This window comes from Alosa pseudoharengus, unplaced genomic scaffold (genome assembly GCF_046254945.1).
Source record: "Alosa pseudoharengus isolate Yale_2024_CS ecotype anadromous, Long Island Sound unplaced genomic scaffold, YU_APseudo_1.1 YU_APseudo_1.1_scf_6, whole genome shotgun sequence".
In the NCBI taxonomy this organism is placed as follows: Eukaryota; Metazoa; Chordata; class Actinopteri; order Clupeiformes; family Clupeidae; genus Alosa; species Alosa pseudoharengus.
Genome location: NW_027468848.1, coordinates 3,607,033 through 3,621,920, shown reverse-complemented (window position 1 = coordinate 3,621,920; position 14,888 = coordinate 3,607,033). Strand labels below are relative to the sequence as shown.

General features: G+C 44.1%; 1 protein-coding gene across 3 annotated transcripts; it reads right to left on the bottom strand.

The window, feature by feature from the left end:
• Window positions 1-6,884: 6,884 nt before the first annotated feature.
• On the bottom strand, window positions 6,885-14,661 carry LOC143105969 (uncharacterized). 3 transcript variants are annotated; one of them, XM_076270109.1, is made up of 13 exons: window positions 11,044-14,661; window positions 10,900-10,965; window positions 10,719-10,799; window positions 10,540-10,635; window positions 10,112-10,427; window positions 9,651-9,936; window positions 9,523-9,546; window positions 8,921-9,130; window positions 8,735-8,826; window positions 8,297-8,411; window positions 8,133-8,214; window positions 7,837-8,000; window positions 6,885-7,737 (listed from the first exon to the last, which is right to left on the bottom strand). In XM_076270109.1, exons 7-13 carry the CDS (start codon window positions 9,533-9,535, stop codon window positions 7,685-7,687), a joined length of 729 nt encoding a protein of 242 aa, XP_076126224.1. In that variant the 5' UTR covers window positions 9,536-9,546; window positions 9,651-9,936; window positions 10,112-10,427; window positions 10,540-10,635; window positions 10,719-10,799; window positions 10,900-10,965; window positions 11,044-14,661; the 3' UTR covers window positions 6,885-7,684. The 3 variants fall into 3 exon arrangements, 2 of the variants coding, with proteins under 2 accessions (XP_076126224.1, XP_076126225.1); XM_076270110.1 differs by lacking the exon at window positions 10,900-10,965; XR_012983591.1 differs by lacking the exons at window positions 6,885-7,737; window positions 7,837-8,000; window positions 8,133-8,214; window positions 8,297-8,411 and adding an exon at window positions 8,422-8,602.
• Between the last annotated feature and the right edge of the window lie 227 nt (window positions 14,662-14,888).

Sequence of the window (14,888 nt, the reverse complement as noted above, 5' to 3'; positions counted from 1 at the left end):
TGAACAGGACTGTAGGTATCAATGGCAAGGATTCAAGGTCATTTACAGTTGACTGCAAAGTGTAAACTACCTCTTGTAAATAAATGGCGATTGATACCATATTTAGTTGAGATCTGTGGGGTCAGCCATGCAGTTTGACTTTATTCAGTCCCATATTAGGAAATACCAAAGATCAATGCATTTTAACAGTGGAACTTGGATATGAAATAAAATTAGTATAGTTACCATGTTGTTGGTGTTCAAAACTCAGATTTATTTTCAGATAATTTGTGTTCCATGCTGATGTCACTTCCTTATGACAGAACGCGTTCAAGAAGTTGTTGTGACCTGTATGAATGCCAAAATGAAAAAAAAAATCCTGAGACAGGAGTAATACTTACTTCTGAGGATCCTGTGGTTCTTTTGTAATTGTCCTACACACGTAGCACACGCATACATACTTTTACTAGTTTAGGTAGTTTTTTCTACTGGAAAACACAAGCAGTGTCAGAGAGTCTGTATTTTTCTTTTTATTCAATCAGAACCTATGCTGTTCATCTCAGAAGTGATAACATCAGCATGATTTGTTTTTTGTATTTGGAAAATTCTAGGCTCTAGAGCTGCCAACAGGTGAACTGCAGTGACGTGAAATACAGCTCATATGGCACCAGGAAGACGGGCACCTCAAAAATAAATTCACATTTGGCCAAGAGAATGAGGAAGCTGAGAAGGGGGAAAAACGTGTTGTGACTAAATTGTATAACCTATTGATGTATTAGACATTTCTTTGTATATGTTTAATGGTAGAAATATTATAACAGAATTCTGCAAAAAAATATGCAAAATGTAAAAGAGAGTGTTGTCTATGTGTGTGTGTGTGTGTGTGTGGGGGGGGGGGGGGGGGGTTCTGACTTTGAAGGATTGTATGTTGAAGGCTTGGAAAGCTGGTTTCAAGTAGACTGCAATCGCCACAGGTTGTCCGGTAAGAACAATGAAATTTGCACACACACACACACACACACACACACATACACACACACAGGCAGATGCAGGCACACCTTCACCATTTTTAGCAACACAGTGCTACTCTGTGCTGGCCTTCCGTAGTACCTCACCGGTTGGCTCCTCTGTCTCTGTAGATGGAGTGGGGCTGCTGACCTCGTGCACCTCTAGATGTGTGTGGTTGCACTGTGGACAGCGTGCCTTGAGATAGCACTGTGTCTCTTCCAGACCTCCAGCACCGTTTCCCTGACTTGACCCAGTCTACCCTCTGCTCTGTTGACAGCTACTTGTAGGTTGAACATTGGTTGAAATAGTGCTCAAGGCTGCCACAGAATGGGCAGTACTGCTTGGGCTTGTCTGATGTCCAAAGGGACGATGGTGGTTTGGATGGCCCTGCTTGCCTTAGCATCCTGCCGGGGGTCTAGTTGTCTCTCCACTGGGGCTCTGGAGTGACTGAATAAGCGGTCATCCTCCTGGACGCGGACTTTATACTCCAGCCACTCTGCGAAGTCCAGCAGAGTCGGGATGGGCGTGCGAAGGGGGTTAACAAATCGCTTGAAGTGCGCTTGTAGGTCATGTGAGAGCAGACATGACACATGTGATCCACACTCCAACTCTGTTCTTCCCTTAATGCTCTCTAGCTGGACCAGCACCCCCACACTCCAACTCTGCTCTTCCCTTAATGCTCTCTAGCTGGACCAGCACCCCCACACTCCAACTCTGCTCTTCCCTTAATGCTCTCTAGCTGGACCAGCACCCCCACACTCCAACTCTGCTCTTCCCTTAATGCTCTCTAGCTGGACCAGCAACCCCACACTCCAACTCTGCTCTTCCCTTAATGCTCTCTAGCTGGACCAGCACCCCCACACTCCAACTCTGCTCTTCCCTTAATGCTCTCTAGCTGGACCAGCACCCCCACACTCCAACTCTGTTCTTCCCTTAATGCTCTCTAGCTGGTCCAGCACCCCCACACTCCAACTCTGCTCTTCCCTTAATGCTCTCTAGCTAGTCCAGCATGTTCTTCCCTCGCTCTCTAGCTGGTCCAGCATGTTCTTCCCTCGCTCTCTAGCTGGTCACCTTCAGCGCAATCAGGCGGAACCCTCTGCTGTCCTCGTGTCTGACTGGTGGCTCGGCCAGCACCTCAGTGATGCGCTGTAGGGCCAGTTTGTGAGGCTGACCATACAGCTCTGTGAGGGAGGCCATCGTCTTGGCGTCTGAAACTTGAACCGCTCAGTGGCGTCCGTGGGCAGGATGTTGTCCAGTGCCAACTTCAAGCGGGCAAACTGGCGGGGATCGTCCTCAGTGAAGTAAGGGGTGTGAGGCTTTGGTCCATGGTAAGTGGTCACTTGACGGGGAGGTGAGTGTGGCTGGCTCAAGAGCTCCAGATCGGCCATCTGTTGAGTAGTGATGGTAAGCTGCTGTGGTGTGAGGTGGGGTGTAAGGCGTCATGTACTCTGGTGTTGGGACTTCAAATGATGATGCTGGAGCGGTGAGTCCATGGTCTAGCTGGATATTCATGCCCCAAAGATGCTCTGTCAGTTCTGCTACCAGCTGTGGTGGGTGCTTATGTCTGAGTGCTGCAGAGAGAGCAACTGCTGCGGTGATCTCTGCCCTGCAGCACTGACTGGGGTGAGGTATGGCCTGCAGCACTGACTGGGGTGATCTCTGGCCTGCAGCACTGACTGGGGTGATATCTGCCCTGCAGCACTGACTGGTGTGATCTCTGGCCTGCAGCACTGACTGGGGTGAGGTATGGCCTGCAGCACTGACTGGGGTGATCTCTGGCCTGCAGCACTGACTGGGGTGATATCTGCCCTGCAGCACTGACTGGGGTGATCTCTGGCCTGCAGCACTGAGGTGATATCTGCCCTGCAGCACTGACTGGGGTGATCTCTGGCGAGGAGCCTAACACTGCCCTGCAGCACTGACTGGGGTGAGGTATGGCCTGCAGCACTGACTGGGGTGAGGTATGCCCTGCAGTACTGACTGGGGTGAGATATGGCCTGCAGCACTGACTGGGGTGAGGTATATCCTGCAGCACTGACTGGGGTGAGGTATGCCCCTGTCAGCACTGACTGGGGTGAGGTATGGCACTGGCAGAGGGGGTGGTGGTAAGGAGCCGAACGGGCTGAACGGGAACTGGAGGAGGGAGTGGCTCAGTGCACAACACCTGCTGAGGGTCGTCCTCTGGCTGCGTGAAGGGCTGGCTGGTTGGCTGCAGTGGTGTGGAGCTGGGAGCTGGGCAAAGGATACGCGGCTATCTACAAAGTGGAGTCGCTTTGGTGTGGGGGCGCTGAGTCTAGCGGGTACAGCTTGAGGAGCAGCTGGCTGACTTGGTGAGATGGCATTGAGGACGTGCTGCTTGTTCTCCTCCTGTATCGTAACACCCCCAATTATCACCACTTTTGTTCAGAAATTCTAACACAACAATGTTTTTTAACACTTCAAAATAACATTTGCTAAATGAACATTTTTCAGTAGCCATAGGTGTGTAGATTTGAACAAAATCTGGTTTGGTTCTTAACGGGAGCATTTACTGCCTGAAATATCAGATTTTGTTTACCACGTTTGGAGTTATAGTGCTGGCCTGATGGGTCGCCTATTTACGCCGTTTCAAGGGCACATGAATGGTTAGACAGAGAATTCTCATCATGAAATTAAAATTCCACTGGAGCTCCAAGCGGATGTGTACACGCAGCCTTACAACACTGTTTACAGCTCTTCGAGTGACGGTAAAATGTCATTTTTGGTACATAGCCAATTTAGATACACCTACAGTATGGTGTGGGTGGTTGCATTCCTTTAGGAATCCACCGTCTTGGTTTGTATAGAAATGGATATTAAGTGACACATACACGCAAGACGGTGGAAATACAGGACCGACGGTAATAGGGGGAGTTCCGAAATCTCCCTCAGGGCAGAAAGGACGGTGGCTGTGTTTGTCTAGTAGGGAGGTGCATCGCGTGGCCTGCTGCCTCCCACGATGGAGTGGCTACGTGGTGAAGTGTGTGTCAGCTGTCTCCCATGATGGAGTGGCTACGTGGTGAAGTGTGTGTCAGCTGTCTCCCATGATGGAGTGGCTACGTGGTGATGTGTGTGTCAGCTGTCGTGGCAGATTCACCAGGTAGTCGTCCAGGTGGCGGGGCTGGTGTCTGTTGCGGTAAATGCTGAATCTGGCTTGAAGGGTAACAGAGGGTGTTGTGTGTGTGTGTGTGTGTGGGGGGGGGGGTCTGAAGCCTTAGAAAGCTGGTTTCAAGTAGACGGCAATCACCAAAGGTTGTCCGGTAACAATGAAATGTGATGTAAATTCTCAAACGATGGTTCTTTATTGCACACACACACACACACACACCAACACACATGCCACTCATCAAGTGCACTGAACACCATGAACTGTGATGCTGAACAAGCCGTGAAACCGTGTTTTACTCTTATGGGCGCATGGCAATGAAGGAATTGTTCGTTTTAGGACCTGAAAGTGTCCGCTGAAATACCGTTGCATGTAGAGTTTCTCCACAGATATATCCAACTCCAGATGCGTTCTGCCCAACGTAGAGCAGAAGTGGGTCTGTCTTATATAGTCAGCTGTGCATGTGAAACTCATGCATGAGCGCAGGACCCTGGGAACAGGGGAGAGGTTGCCCTGCTCATGAACTCCAGGTCCCAATGTGGCCTGCGTGTGCACAGATGGGTGATCATTGACAAGCCAGCTGGAACCTGCCACTAGTTTTCTCTCCCTCTTGTGCGCGCTCAGACGCGTTCTCAATTAAATGGAGTAGCTTAGCATAGGGCCTATGAGTTCAAGTTGGATCTTTATAGAGGACCCAAAAAGTATCATCTTTATGTAACATGCTGTTGGTGCATGTTGACATTCTATACTTTCTCTAACAAGAGTGAAATACAGTTTGCAGTACAGCTACTATTTATTGGCTAAATGTTGGTCCTTCCTCTGTCTCTCCGTGCCCTATGCACAGCGCACATTTAAAACTGAAGATTTTCGCCAACAAGCTCCTCACGTTCCATCTTCAGCCAACTCCATAGACAATCAAATAAACGATCTTGCTGCTTCAGGTTTTGTGGCCTCTGTTACATGACATCAGCCCCCCACAAAGGAAATAGGTTAACACAATGCGTTTTGCGTTAATATTTCGTAACACGTTATGTATTTTTGGCCAATGATAATTGATAATGATAATTGATAATGATAATTAACAATACTTCAATAATTAATTTTCAATCATTTCATAAAGTTACAGCTACTACTTTAATTAAAATAACCCATACAGTACATAATGTAAAACCTTGATAACATGCAGTAAGCTGCTTAACAATATGAAAGAAAGAGAGGAGGTAATTGACAATACAATTCAATGTCAATTATAATGAAGATTCAAAACATACCTCATCGGAACAATACAGATACTTGGAGGTTTCCTTCAAAAGTGGAAACAGAATAAGGATGCATTGAAATGACCACTTGTCTCATACACTGTAACCATGTGATCAGTCTTCACACTCTCTTAGTTAGGAGGTGGAAGAGGGCAGCTGTGGGATCAGTGAATCCCAACATGACAGCACCTGCTACCTGCAACACTATACTCACACCCTAAAAACACAACAACATTGACAAAATGAAAATACACCTTTGTGTGTGTGTAGGCATGAAAATGTACTTATGGATACAATTAATACAGGACTAATCTGTGAATATGCTAGCATAATGTGTTATGCAATTCAACACGAAAAACACATCCGATGAGTTTGATTAGAAGAATAATTTAGTAAGGAACTACTACAACATTTTCGAGGTCACGTCTTCTTAAAGGTATACTATGCAACCAGGGTTGATTTTCCAGCGAGGCTCCCCCCAGAGGCCGTAAAGACGCTCAGCTGTTCTCCTGGTTTCTCCGTCAAGCCAGGCGCGGTTGTTTTGAGCTTAGCAGACAGGCGAACGCAACGAATCACCATGTCTACTGCGGTAAGTGACTATTTTGTTCCAATTTTCGAGTTTGAAAATGTAGCATGTTTTCATACATTATTTGTTATGCATGTGTCTAAATAACAAAGATTCTAGTTAGCCAAGTTGGAGTTTCCCATACATTTATCCGACTGTCATTGGGGGAAGGGGGGTTCTGATTTCTGTGGTTTTGTACCTCGAGCACTGAATTAGTACATTTCAAAGAATTGAAAATGGTCTAAACAACCTTATGCATGCATCAGAAATATTTGAAATAGTATGGTAGATAATCAGACTATTCTAGTCTGCCATAGTATGACTAGACACGAAATCGTTTGAGGCTCAGGACTTATGAGCTATTATGCTATGTAGGCTAAACTATTTTGTTCCAATTTTCAACACGTTTGTAACTGCAGTGTGTTTTCATACATTATTCGTTATGTATGTGTCTAAATAACAAAGATAGTAGTTAGCCAAGTTAGAAATAGAAGAGTTGAGTTAGCCAAGTTGAAGTTTCCCATACATTTATCTGACCGTCGTTGGGGGGAGGGGTTTTGATGTCTGTGGCTTGCACCTCGAGCACTGAAATGGTACATTTCAAATAATTGAAATTGGTCTAAACAACATTATGCATGCATCAGAAATATTTGAAATAGCATGGTAGATAATCAGACTATTCTGGGAAACGAAATCATTTGAGGCTCAGGACTTATGAGCTATTATATGTAGGCTAAACTTGTTATTGACAACAGCTCTGTGATAATATTGCAGGAATCAGCTTCAACATCAGCTTCTTCTGAGTTCTCTGTTCAAGCTATAGGCGGAAGGGGTAGGGGTGCAAAGCCCAAAACCAGGCAGAGAACATCAAAGTGGAGGGGTGCAAGACTGGACTCAACTGAACAGAAGAGGTTACAGGACCTCCAAGACAGGCGCAAGGCTGAAATAAAGGTGTGTAATAACACTGATACTAATTAGATTTTAGATATTCTTAGTGTCACATAATAAAACTAATTGTTGCGTTGTAGGACAAACTTTATTCCCTGGACCCTATCCAGAAGGACAGAATTCTGGATAGAATGGTGCAACGGTCACCAGGAATGATGATTGACGTCATGCATTTCCTGGACGTTCCAGAGAGCCCTGTCCTTGTCCCTGACCCAGCTGGTCTACACTGGTGCATCTGTGGCAACTGCAGAGAAATGGACACAGACCTGGAGAGAAAGTGCTGTCGGCAGTCACCACAGGACTGTGTCAGTAGAATGGGCCATATGGACGATTATATTTTGGATGAGGGTGTGTTGGGGCTGGCTCGTGCTGCATGGAACGACATCTTTGCCCTGGAGGATAACCCTGAACCTGGGGTAGACCAGCGGCAGTTCAGGCATACGGCTTACCGTCACTTTGTCCTGTGGCAGCACGGACGCCTGGGTGTGGGCAACAGGGTTGTGATACCCAGCTGTTGTGTGTGTCGCATCAGGGACAAATTCCCTGACCCAAGGGGCCAGTACACTGGTTTTAGGGTGCAGCGCTTGTTGTAAAGTTTTCAACTAATTGTACATAGTTCTATTCTATGTATGCTTACAAGTTCAGCTGTAGGTGGTGGCTGTTCCGGTGCGAGCAAACCAAGGCGCCTTGGGTCAGCAGGCCTCAAAGTCTGCTTGCGGGGAAGGCCTTTGCCACTTCCCAGCCTCCTTGCCAGAATTGCCCTCTGAAGGTCAGGAATGTAGCTGTACTGCTTCTTTTCCTTCATGGTGTAGACTCTCCAGCTCTTTGACTTCTTGTTGTATGAGCATCTGTAGCTAGAAAGTAATAAACAGAGCAGTGTGTTGAAATCAACATAGCCAAATTTGTTTACAATGTAAGACATTCACAACAGAAACATTACAGTAGAAACATACATTTTTTGACCATCCCGGTTGCGTGCAGGAAGGCGCCGATTGTGCTTGTTGTAGTCAATGGCAGCCAGTAGTGTCCTTGTCTTGTAGACAAATGGTGTGTAGGCGTGCCGCTTTGATGAGTACATGAGGATGTGATTTTGGAAGGACTCCAAATCAGATGTGGTCTATAAAGGTGGGACAGGAATGGGTGATGAGAATAACACACTAACATGAAATGACTAAACATACCCAAATTAGAGACTACGATGGAATAATGGCAACAACTCGTTCTATGCAATGAATGACTAGATGCTTACCTGAAGTTCAAGAACTTTTTCACCAGGCCCAACCATCGCTTGTCGAGCACAACTCCAGCCAATGCCTTGTGAGCGGCAGAACCTGTAATGATAACCTTGCAATTCACATATACACATAGATTTGGACAGGGAGTTCAACTTCTGCATTCATTTACTGAAAATACCTTGTTCGATCCATGGCTTTTCCTGGCTGCCTTCCTCCAGTGGCTCGTGCTGACAGCACCCAGTTGCCCAAGAGTGCTCGTCCCGTACGTGGTGCAGCACGCCAACCCACATCATCTGCAAAAAAGGAAAATTAGCCAAGCAATCTCTGCCAGCGTAAGGAGGAGACCTGGTCAAAATATATACATTTTCACTTGACATCACTTGAACTGCTCCTCAGTTACAGCATGCTTACTGCAGTACCAAAAGTGATTAACAATGTCCTTGATCCAGGCTTGAATATCTGTTTGATTTTTTACAGTCCCAACCTGGCACACAAGAGTAACACATACATCATCAATATTCAGCGCCAAACTAACCCTTCCAACCTAATATCCCAACCTAATATCAAGTGGACAACATGTGTCTATTACAAATGGTACAAATAGTTTGAATCATACCCGTCGAAGCTTCTTGCTTAGACTTTTAGCTGCATGCCATATATCCAGTGAGTGTTGGATCCCCCATGCTTTGTATTTACCACACTCTGGATCTGTCACAAGAAAATATATGTTGAACTACATCCCAACCCAAAACACTACATACAATTTGAACCGACTTCAAATAATAAAGGAAAAACAACTCACTCAACAATGCACTGATCTGTGGGTGGGCATCAGTGACAACTTCTTTGATGGCAAGCTCTGGAAGGAGAGCTTCCATTGTACGAATAAAGCACTCCTTCTCCATGATGACCGAGTTCCTGTTGGTTTCTCGCTTATCAACAGAGACGATGTGGACAATGTCTCTGGAGTCTTGCTCTATGGTGGTGTATGTGCAAAACTGTGCACAATGGCCTGCAACAACAGCACTGATGTCAGCATACATGTGTGCATTTTTAAAAACACAGTTTGCACATGTCAAGCATGTTTGTAACTACACAAATGAATAGCATCAGAAAAAGGGTGGTCCGACCTACTGGTCGGTCAGGACACAATGGCTAGACATTGAGAGATGAACTGCATGGGCTGTGCACAGAATAAGGTCTAATGTGATGCTCATTGAGTACTTTCAGAACCTCAAACAACTGTTACTAACAAAGTGTGAGATACACACCATTCCTACAAGAGGGTTTACTTCAGACAGCTTCACAAATTAGACATAGTAGGCAGTCAATCCTTATTATGAATCTAAATACAGGCCATAAGACAACATAACATGACGATCAAAAAAAGTCACTTGAACTTACCAGGGGAGTCCATTCTGCCATCACCTGTTGAAAACAAACATTACAGGTATTAGAAACTCAGATTCCAGAGTGAATCCTTCCATCATAACCGGTGACAGAATTCTATGTGTAATAGAAGTTGGCCTCACCTAGGACAACAACGCGGTCCTTTTGTCGAAGACTTTCCAAGACTTCTGCCCTGGTTTTGTCCCAGTACTCCTGCACTGGCTCGATGCAGTAGGCATCTTGTATCCTGAAGAAAGTTGACTCTGACTCTGACCATCCCCATCGCCATAAACTTGAACAGCAAGGCTACTTTCCTGTAGTTGTTGCCAGACAGGAGAATGTTGGCAGACAGCATGAAGTCACCACCCTGCATACCAAACCTCAGGGCTGAGAATTCCACTTCCACAAGGAGTGTCCGAAGGGGCATAACTGATGTAAAAAAAATCAACACATGCAAATTCACACAAGTACATAACTTTGCTACCAGCAGACTTGTAAGAGTCTTCACACATTTACTGGCTACCATGTCCCCATGTGTGAAATGGGGGTAGGGACTCAAAAGAAGTGTGTGGGGGGTGGGGTGAAGTGTCATCTACTATCTTACCCATTCCAAAATTACTCCAGTCCCCCGAGGTTTCAAAGTCACTTGAAATGGTGGGGAACCCGGGCATGCTACCCCAAGCACTCTGTCAACATAACTGCACTGTTGCTGTGGCAGTCTCAAGTGCCTGGCCAGAGTCAGAAGATTCTCATTGAAGGTAATGTTTGCAGTTTTGCCAACCAGGTCATCTTCAGAAGATACTCTGTGTGGATCTGTGGTGGATTCAGAGTCTTGGCCAGGAGGATCCGGTGTGTCGAAGTCATACACTACTTCATCCACACTTATATTAGCCAGCTCATTTGTTTCACCCCCAACCATTCTGAAGAAAGAGTAATAATGAGTGGACATTGGTCAAGGTGTTGTGTTTGACAAATGCCTAAGCATATTGATAAATTCACCCAGAAAATAATAAATTCACAATACAAATATACCGTAGGTGAAGAGAAGGGACAAAATCCTCATCTGAGCTGTCTCCATCTTCCAAGCCCATTTCACTTGGATCGGCCCAAAGGTCATCCATCTCAATGCTGTTCAGGAACCACATGAAAATTATTTTAGATAGGAGAAAAGACGCTGACAGAAAATGAAACCACTACTAAACAACACTTACACAGTGTTCCGCAGGTCATTGGCATCTTCTTTGTCTGGAGAGTCTGGGCGGTGTTCTTCAGCAATGCTCAGAGAGTGCATGCTGCAGTCAGGATAAATAAGGCCAAAAAAATAAAATCACTGGTCACCTAAAAAGTTCTACATAGACAATCACAGACTCATAGCAGTGAACTGTAGCCTACCTTGATTCCAAATCTCCTACTTCTCCCCCTGCAGACAGTGGCTGGACACCAGGTTCAGCAACAATGCTGAGGAATCACAGCCCATAAGAACTGGTACAAATAAGTAAAATGCACAAATAATAAAGCAATGGATAGAAAACCTACAGATCACGATCCGATTCCTCAGTGATACTGGACACTGGTGGCTCTGGAGGTCGAGGGTGTGCCTTGCTTGGCGTTGATGTGACTTGCCATCGCTTATAACTTCAACAAAGAGAAAGAAATGTTCATATACAAAGTGTACATAATACAAACAATGACACTTTTTTGGTCGGGGACTCATTTAGATAAAAGAAGAGGGACCATGCATTCCGTGGTTGAAAATAAATCACAGTCAGACAAAAAAAACGCTTCTAGGATCGTCAGTAAACGCCAGTTTATACATAACGTTACTAGCTTCGTAAGGTTTATGGCTAACAAACACGACTACATTTTGTACTGGTTTCAGATTTATGCAGCTCATTGCAAAACGCGATTCAAACCCAATCTGCGCAAAATAAGGAATTTAGTAAAGTAAATACACAGTCTTGAGATACTTCACATGTGAAGCAAGTTTGCCAAATAAGAAGCGATGCAGTTATCACATACCACAACAATGTTTAGGCAGCAAGCTAACTAACTTGCTAACTAATAAAACGAATATCCCGCTAGCTACTTAGCTACTCAGCAACCGACCACAATCATACAAAAGTCGAAAAAACGGCAGTACAAACAATGACTAACACAGTGAAAGTATGAACATGCACACAGAGAGAGAGAAACCATTCCAATGTTACTTACAATCGCATCAGCAGAAACGCGAGGTCCGCGTCAGCCTTGCAGCCTTCTTTTTCTTTTAGCTCTCGCCATTCGGAAAAAGCTTGCCCGATGTTCACCCGTGTACGACTCCTCCCTCTGTCCAGAACCCTTTTCCTCTTTCTTGCCTGCTCCGACATGGGCTTTCGCTGTTTTCTCGCTGGTTCCGCCATGATAACTGCACAAATATCGCCACTGCGCTAGCAACGAGCATGCCTTTCACTGGGGGCGTGTAGCAGTTCTCGCCATAAAGCAAGACCGACTCTCGCGATGCACGAGACTTCTGAGCCTGTGGGTGCGAGCCGAGGGCTCCTGCAATTGCAAGTACGGTATTTCCCCTACAGACCACCAGGGCGGCCGAGAAAACCTTTGTTCGACCTGAAATGACTCATTTAATCATCCAAAACGGTATGGAACACATTAATTAACTGAAAAATGTTGCATAGTATGCCTTTAACCTAATCTAACATTAAATATTTAATGGCCACCAGATGGCGCCATGGCACTGAACTTCGGCTGATGTGAGCAAGCAGTGAAATGGCGCCATCTGGTGGCCATTAAATAACACACAGGTGTGCGGAAGGGAAATCAACACAAAGGGGAAAGCGAAAGTAAACAGAAGGCGGCGCGTGACTCTTAGAAGGCAAAGTAAAATAGTAGCCTACTGTAAATTACATTTTAAATACAGATTACGACAATGAGTATTTAACAGTGAAGCGTTTGCTCATTTCTTCTCATCTGACTGAGCGCAATGAGTATCTGATGGAGCAATGTCAGACTGCTAACTAATTCCTGACACACGCCACATTTACATAACAGGAGGCAAGCGTGTGACCTGGGGGGTATTCCATCAACCTCGCTAAAGGCCAAACCTGGGGGGTATTCCATCAACCTCGCTAAAGGCCAAACCTGGCTTATTTCGATAAGTCTCGCTAATTTTAGTGAGAATTCCGTTCCATTAAGGAGGTTAACGTGAATCCCAGCTTGGTAACCATGGGAATTTATGCCACAGAACTAACCTGCTCCATAGCAGGTTAACTTTCAAGCTAAATTAAGCGGTGTTGCAAAAAAACCAATCAGTCGGAAAACGAGTCCAAAAAGATGGTTCCGTCAACCTGTGCTCTCGTCACCTGTAGCCTACAACTTCAAAAATAGAAGTAGGCCTATAGAAATGTTTTTTACGACAGTGCACCAAGCATGGATTGACACATTCACTAGCTCCAAAGAATGTATGAAGATTATACAATTACAATTTTTTAACTTCACATGCGTGTGGTTCTAGGAATCGTGCTACTCTGCATCACTTACGTTCGGTGGTGGTGTAACGTGCAGCAAGACTGCATAGGAAAGGAATTACATTCCTGCGTGTTCGCAGGTTCGCTTCCCAAACGAAGTATTAAGGCTACATTGTTTATCACCTTGATAATGGCATTTTTAGTTATAATCTTTGATGAAAGACATATCTACTGCTGATAAAGGGTCATGCACATTTGGTAGGCTGTTCAGACAGCTTTGCCAGTGGGCTATATTATATCTGATGCAAGCCAAAGGATAATTATTCTGTAGCATAGGCAGCTAATAATTAAAACTGCTTCATGTGTCGACGATTGTTCATGAATGTCAAATCAACTGTGTGCTACACAGATTAAATACTAGGCATAAATTGAATTGAAAGCCATTGCAGCCATTTCAGATTTTAATTTTTTATTTCAAACACTTTTATAGGCTAGTTATAGGAGACAATAGGCTATTATGTTGATACTAATTTATTTTATGACCACCTACACCTAGACAATAATTTGGAGTGAACTCTTGTAATATAAGAACGTAGGCTATAGATAGTTTTGAATATATGCCAAAGTTGTTTTTGAACTATTTATTCATTCACTCGTTTTGTTAAGCATAGACTGTATAGACCTATGTGTTCAAGAGTGAAGCCAATCAAACTCGCAATTGATTTCAAAACCATTAACATTGTTGTTTTAAATGTATGCTTTCATTATTCTCCCATTTCTACAGTAGCCTAGGTCAGGGGTTTTCAAACTTTTTGTGTGTGTGGACCACTATTTGTAATGAAGAATTTTCGCGGACCACCTCATAATACCCTTAATAAAATGTCTATACACAGCCCTACCTGAATTAATCTGCACCTCTTAATAGGCCTACTAGCACTAAAAATAGGCCTATAACTGGGCATCACATCAGTAGGCTATCATAAAAGCACCAATATGTCTAAAACAAAAATGTTTTTTAATACTTCAAAATAGCATTTACATTTTTCAGTAGCCATAATATGAAGTGTGTAGATTTAAACAAAATCTGGGTTGGTTCTTAGCGTGAGCTTTTACTGCCCAAGAAATTGGAACCGTGCTCGGAGTTTGAATTCTCGTTGTGAAATAAAAAAATAATATATATTAATTAATATTTAATTGCTATAAATTAATATTTAATTTATTTATTTACTCAAGCGCCCGATGGCATAATCAAGTTCATTTCAACAACGTATTTTCTTAACAATATATTATTAAATGTAGCCTTACAGTAGGCTCATAAGAACATCTGTCTGTCTGAGAGCGAGAGAGAGATAGAGAAGGAGAGACAGAGAAAGAGAATAAGTTTTCTTTTCACCCTCCTTTTTTTGTACCTTTATGAGGAATCTGGCCCGACTCACTGTCAATCTCCTCATTATTAGTAGAACTAGAGTTAACATCTGCCTCTTTTCTCTTCAGAGAACCTGTTGCCATTCACCGATCCATGTTGTGGTTCTAACCAGTTCTTCTAACCGTTAGCGCTTAGCGGCACTGCACTTGAACGTCACATACTAGTGCCACTAGCCTTTTAGTCACACAATAATCACACAATAACTTTACTATTTAATTTACATTTAAATTTGATATGAATATACATATTCTTAGAATATATGTTAGCATTTCCTGGTAAAATAAAGGTTTAAAAAAATATTTTATATTTTATTTTGCTTTTCCACGGACCACCTGCAGTACCCTCACGGACCACTAGTGGTCCGCGGACCACAGTTTGGGAATGACTGGCCTAGGTAATCTATTTTTTCTCTCGATGTTAAATTTGATGACTTTCAATGAAAATCCTGTAGATGGCGCTTGCCAAATCGAACAAAAATCGTCTAGTATTGTCTT

Excerpts from the sequence above, each read along its gene's own strand:
- LOC143105969 (XM_076270109.1), bottom strand. Across the intron at positions 8,001-8,132 it reads AAAAAGTTCTTGAACTTCAG|ACCACATCTGATTTGGAGTC; the intron begins GTAAGCATCTAG and ends CCACCTTTATAG. Across the intron at positions 7,738-7,836 it reads AACCGGGATGGTCAAAAAAT|CTACAGATGCTCATACAACA; the intron begins GTATGTTTCTAC and ends ATTACTTTCTAG.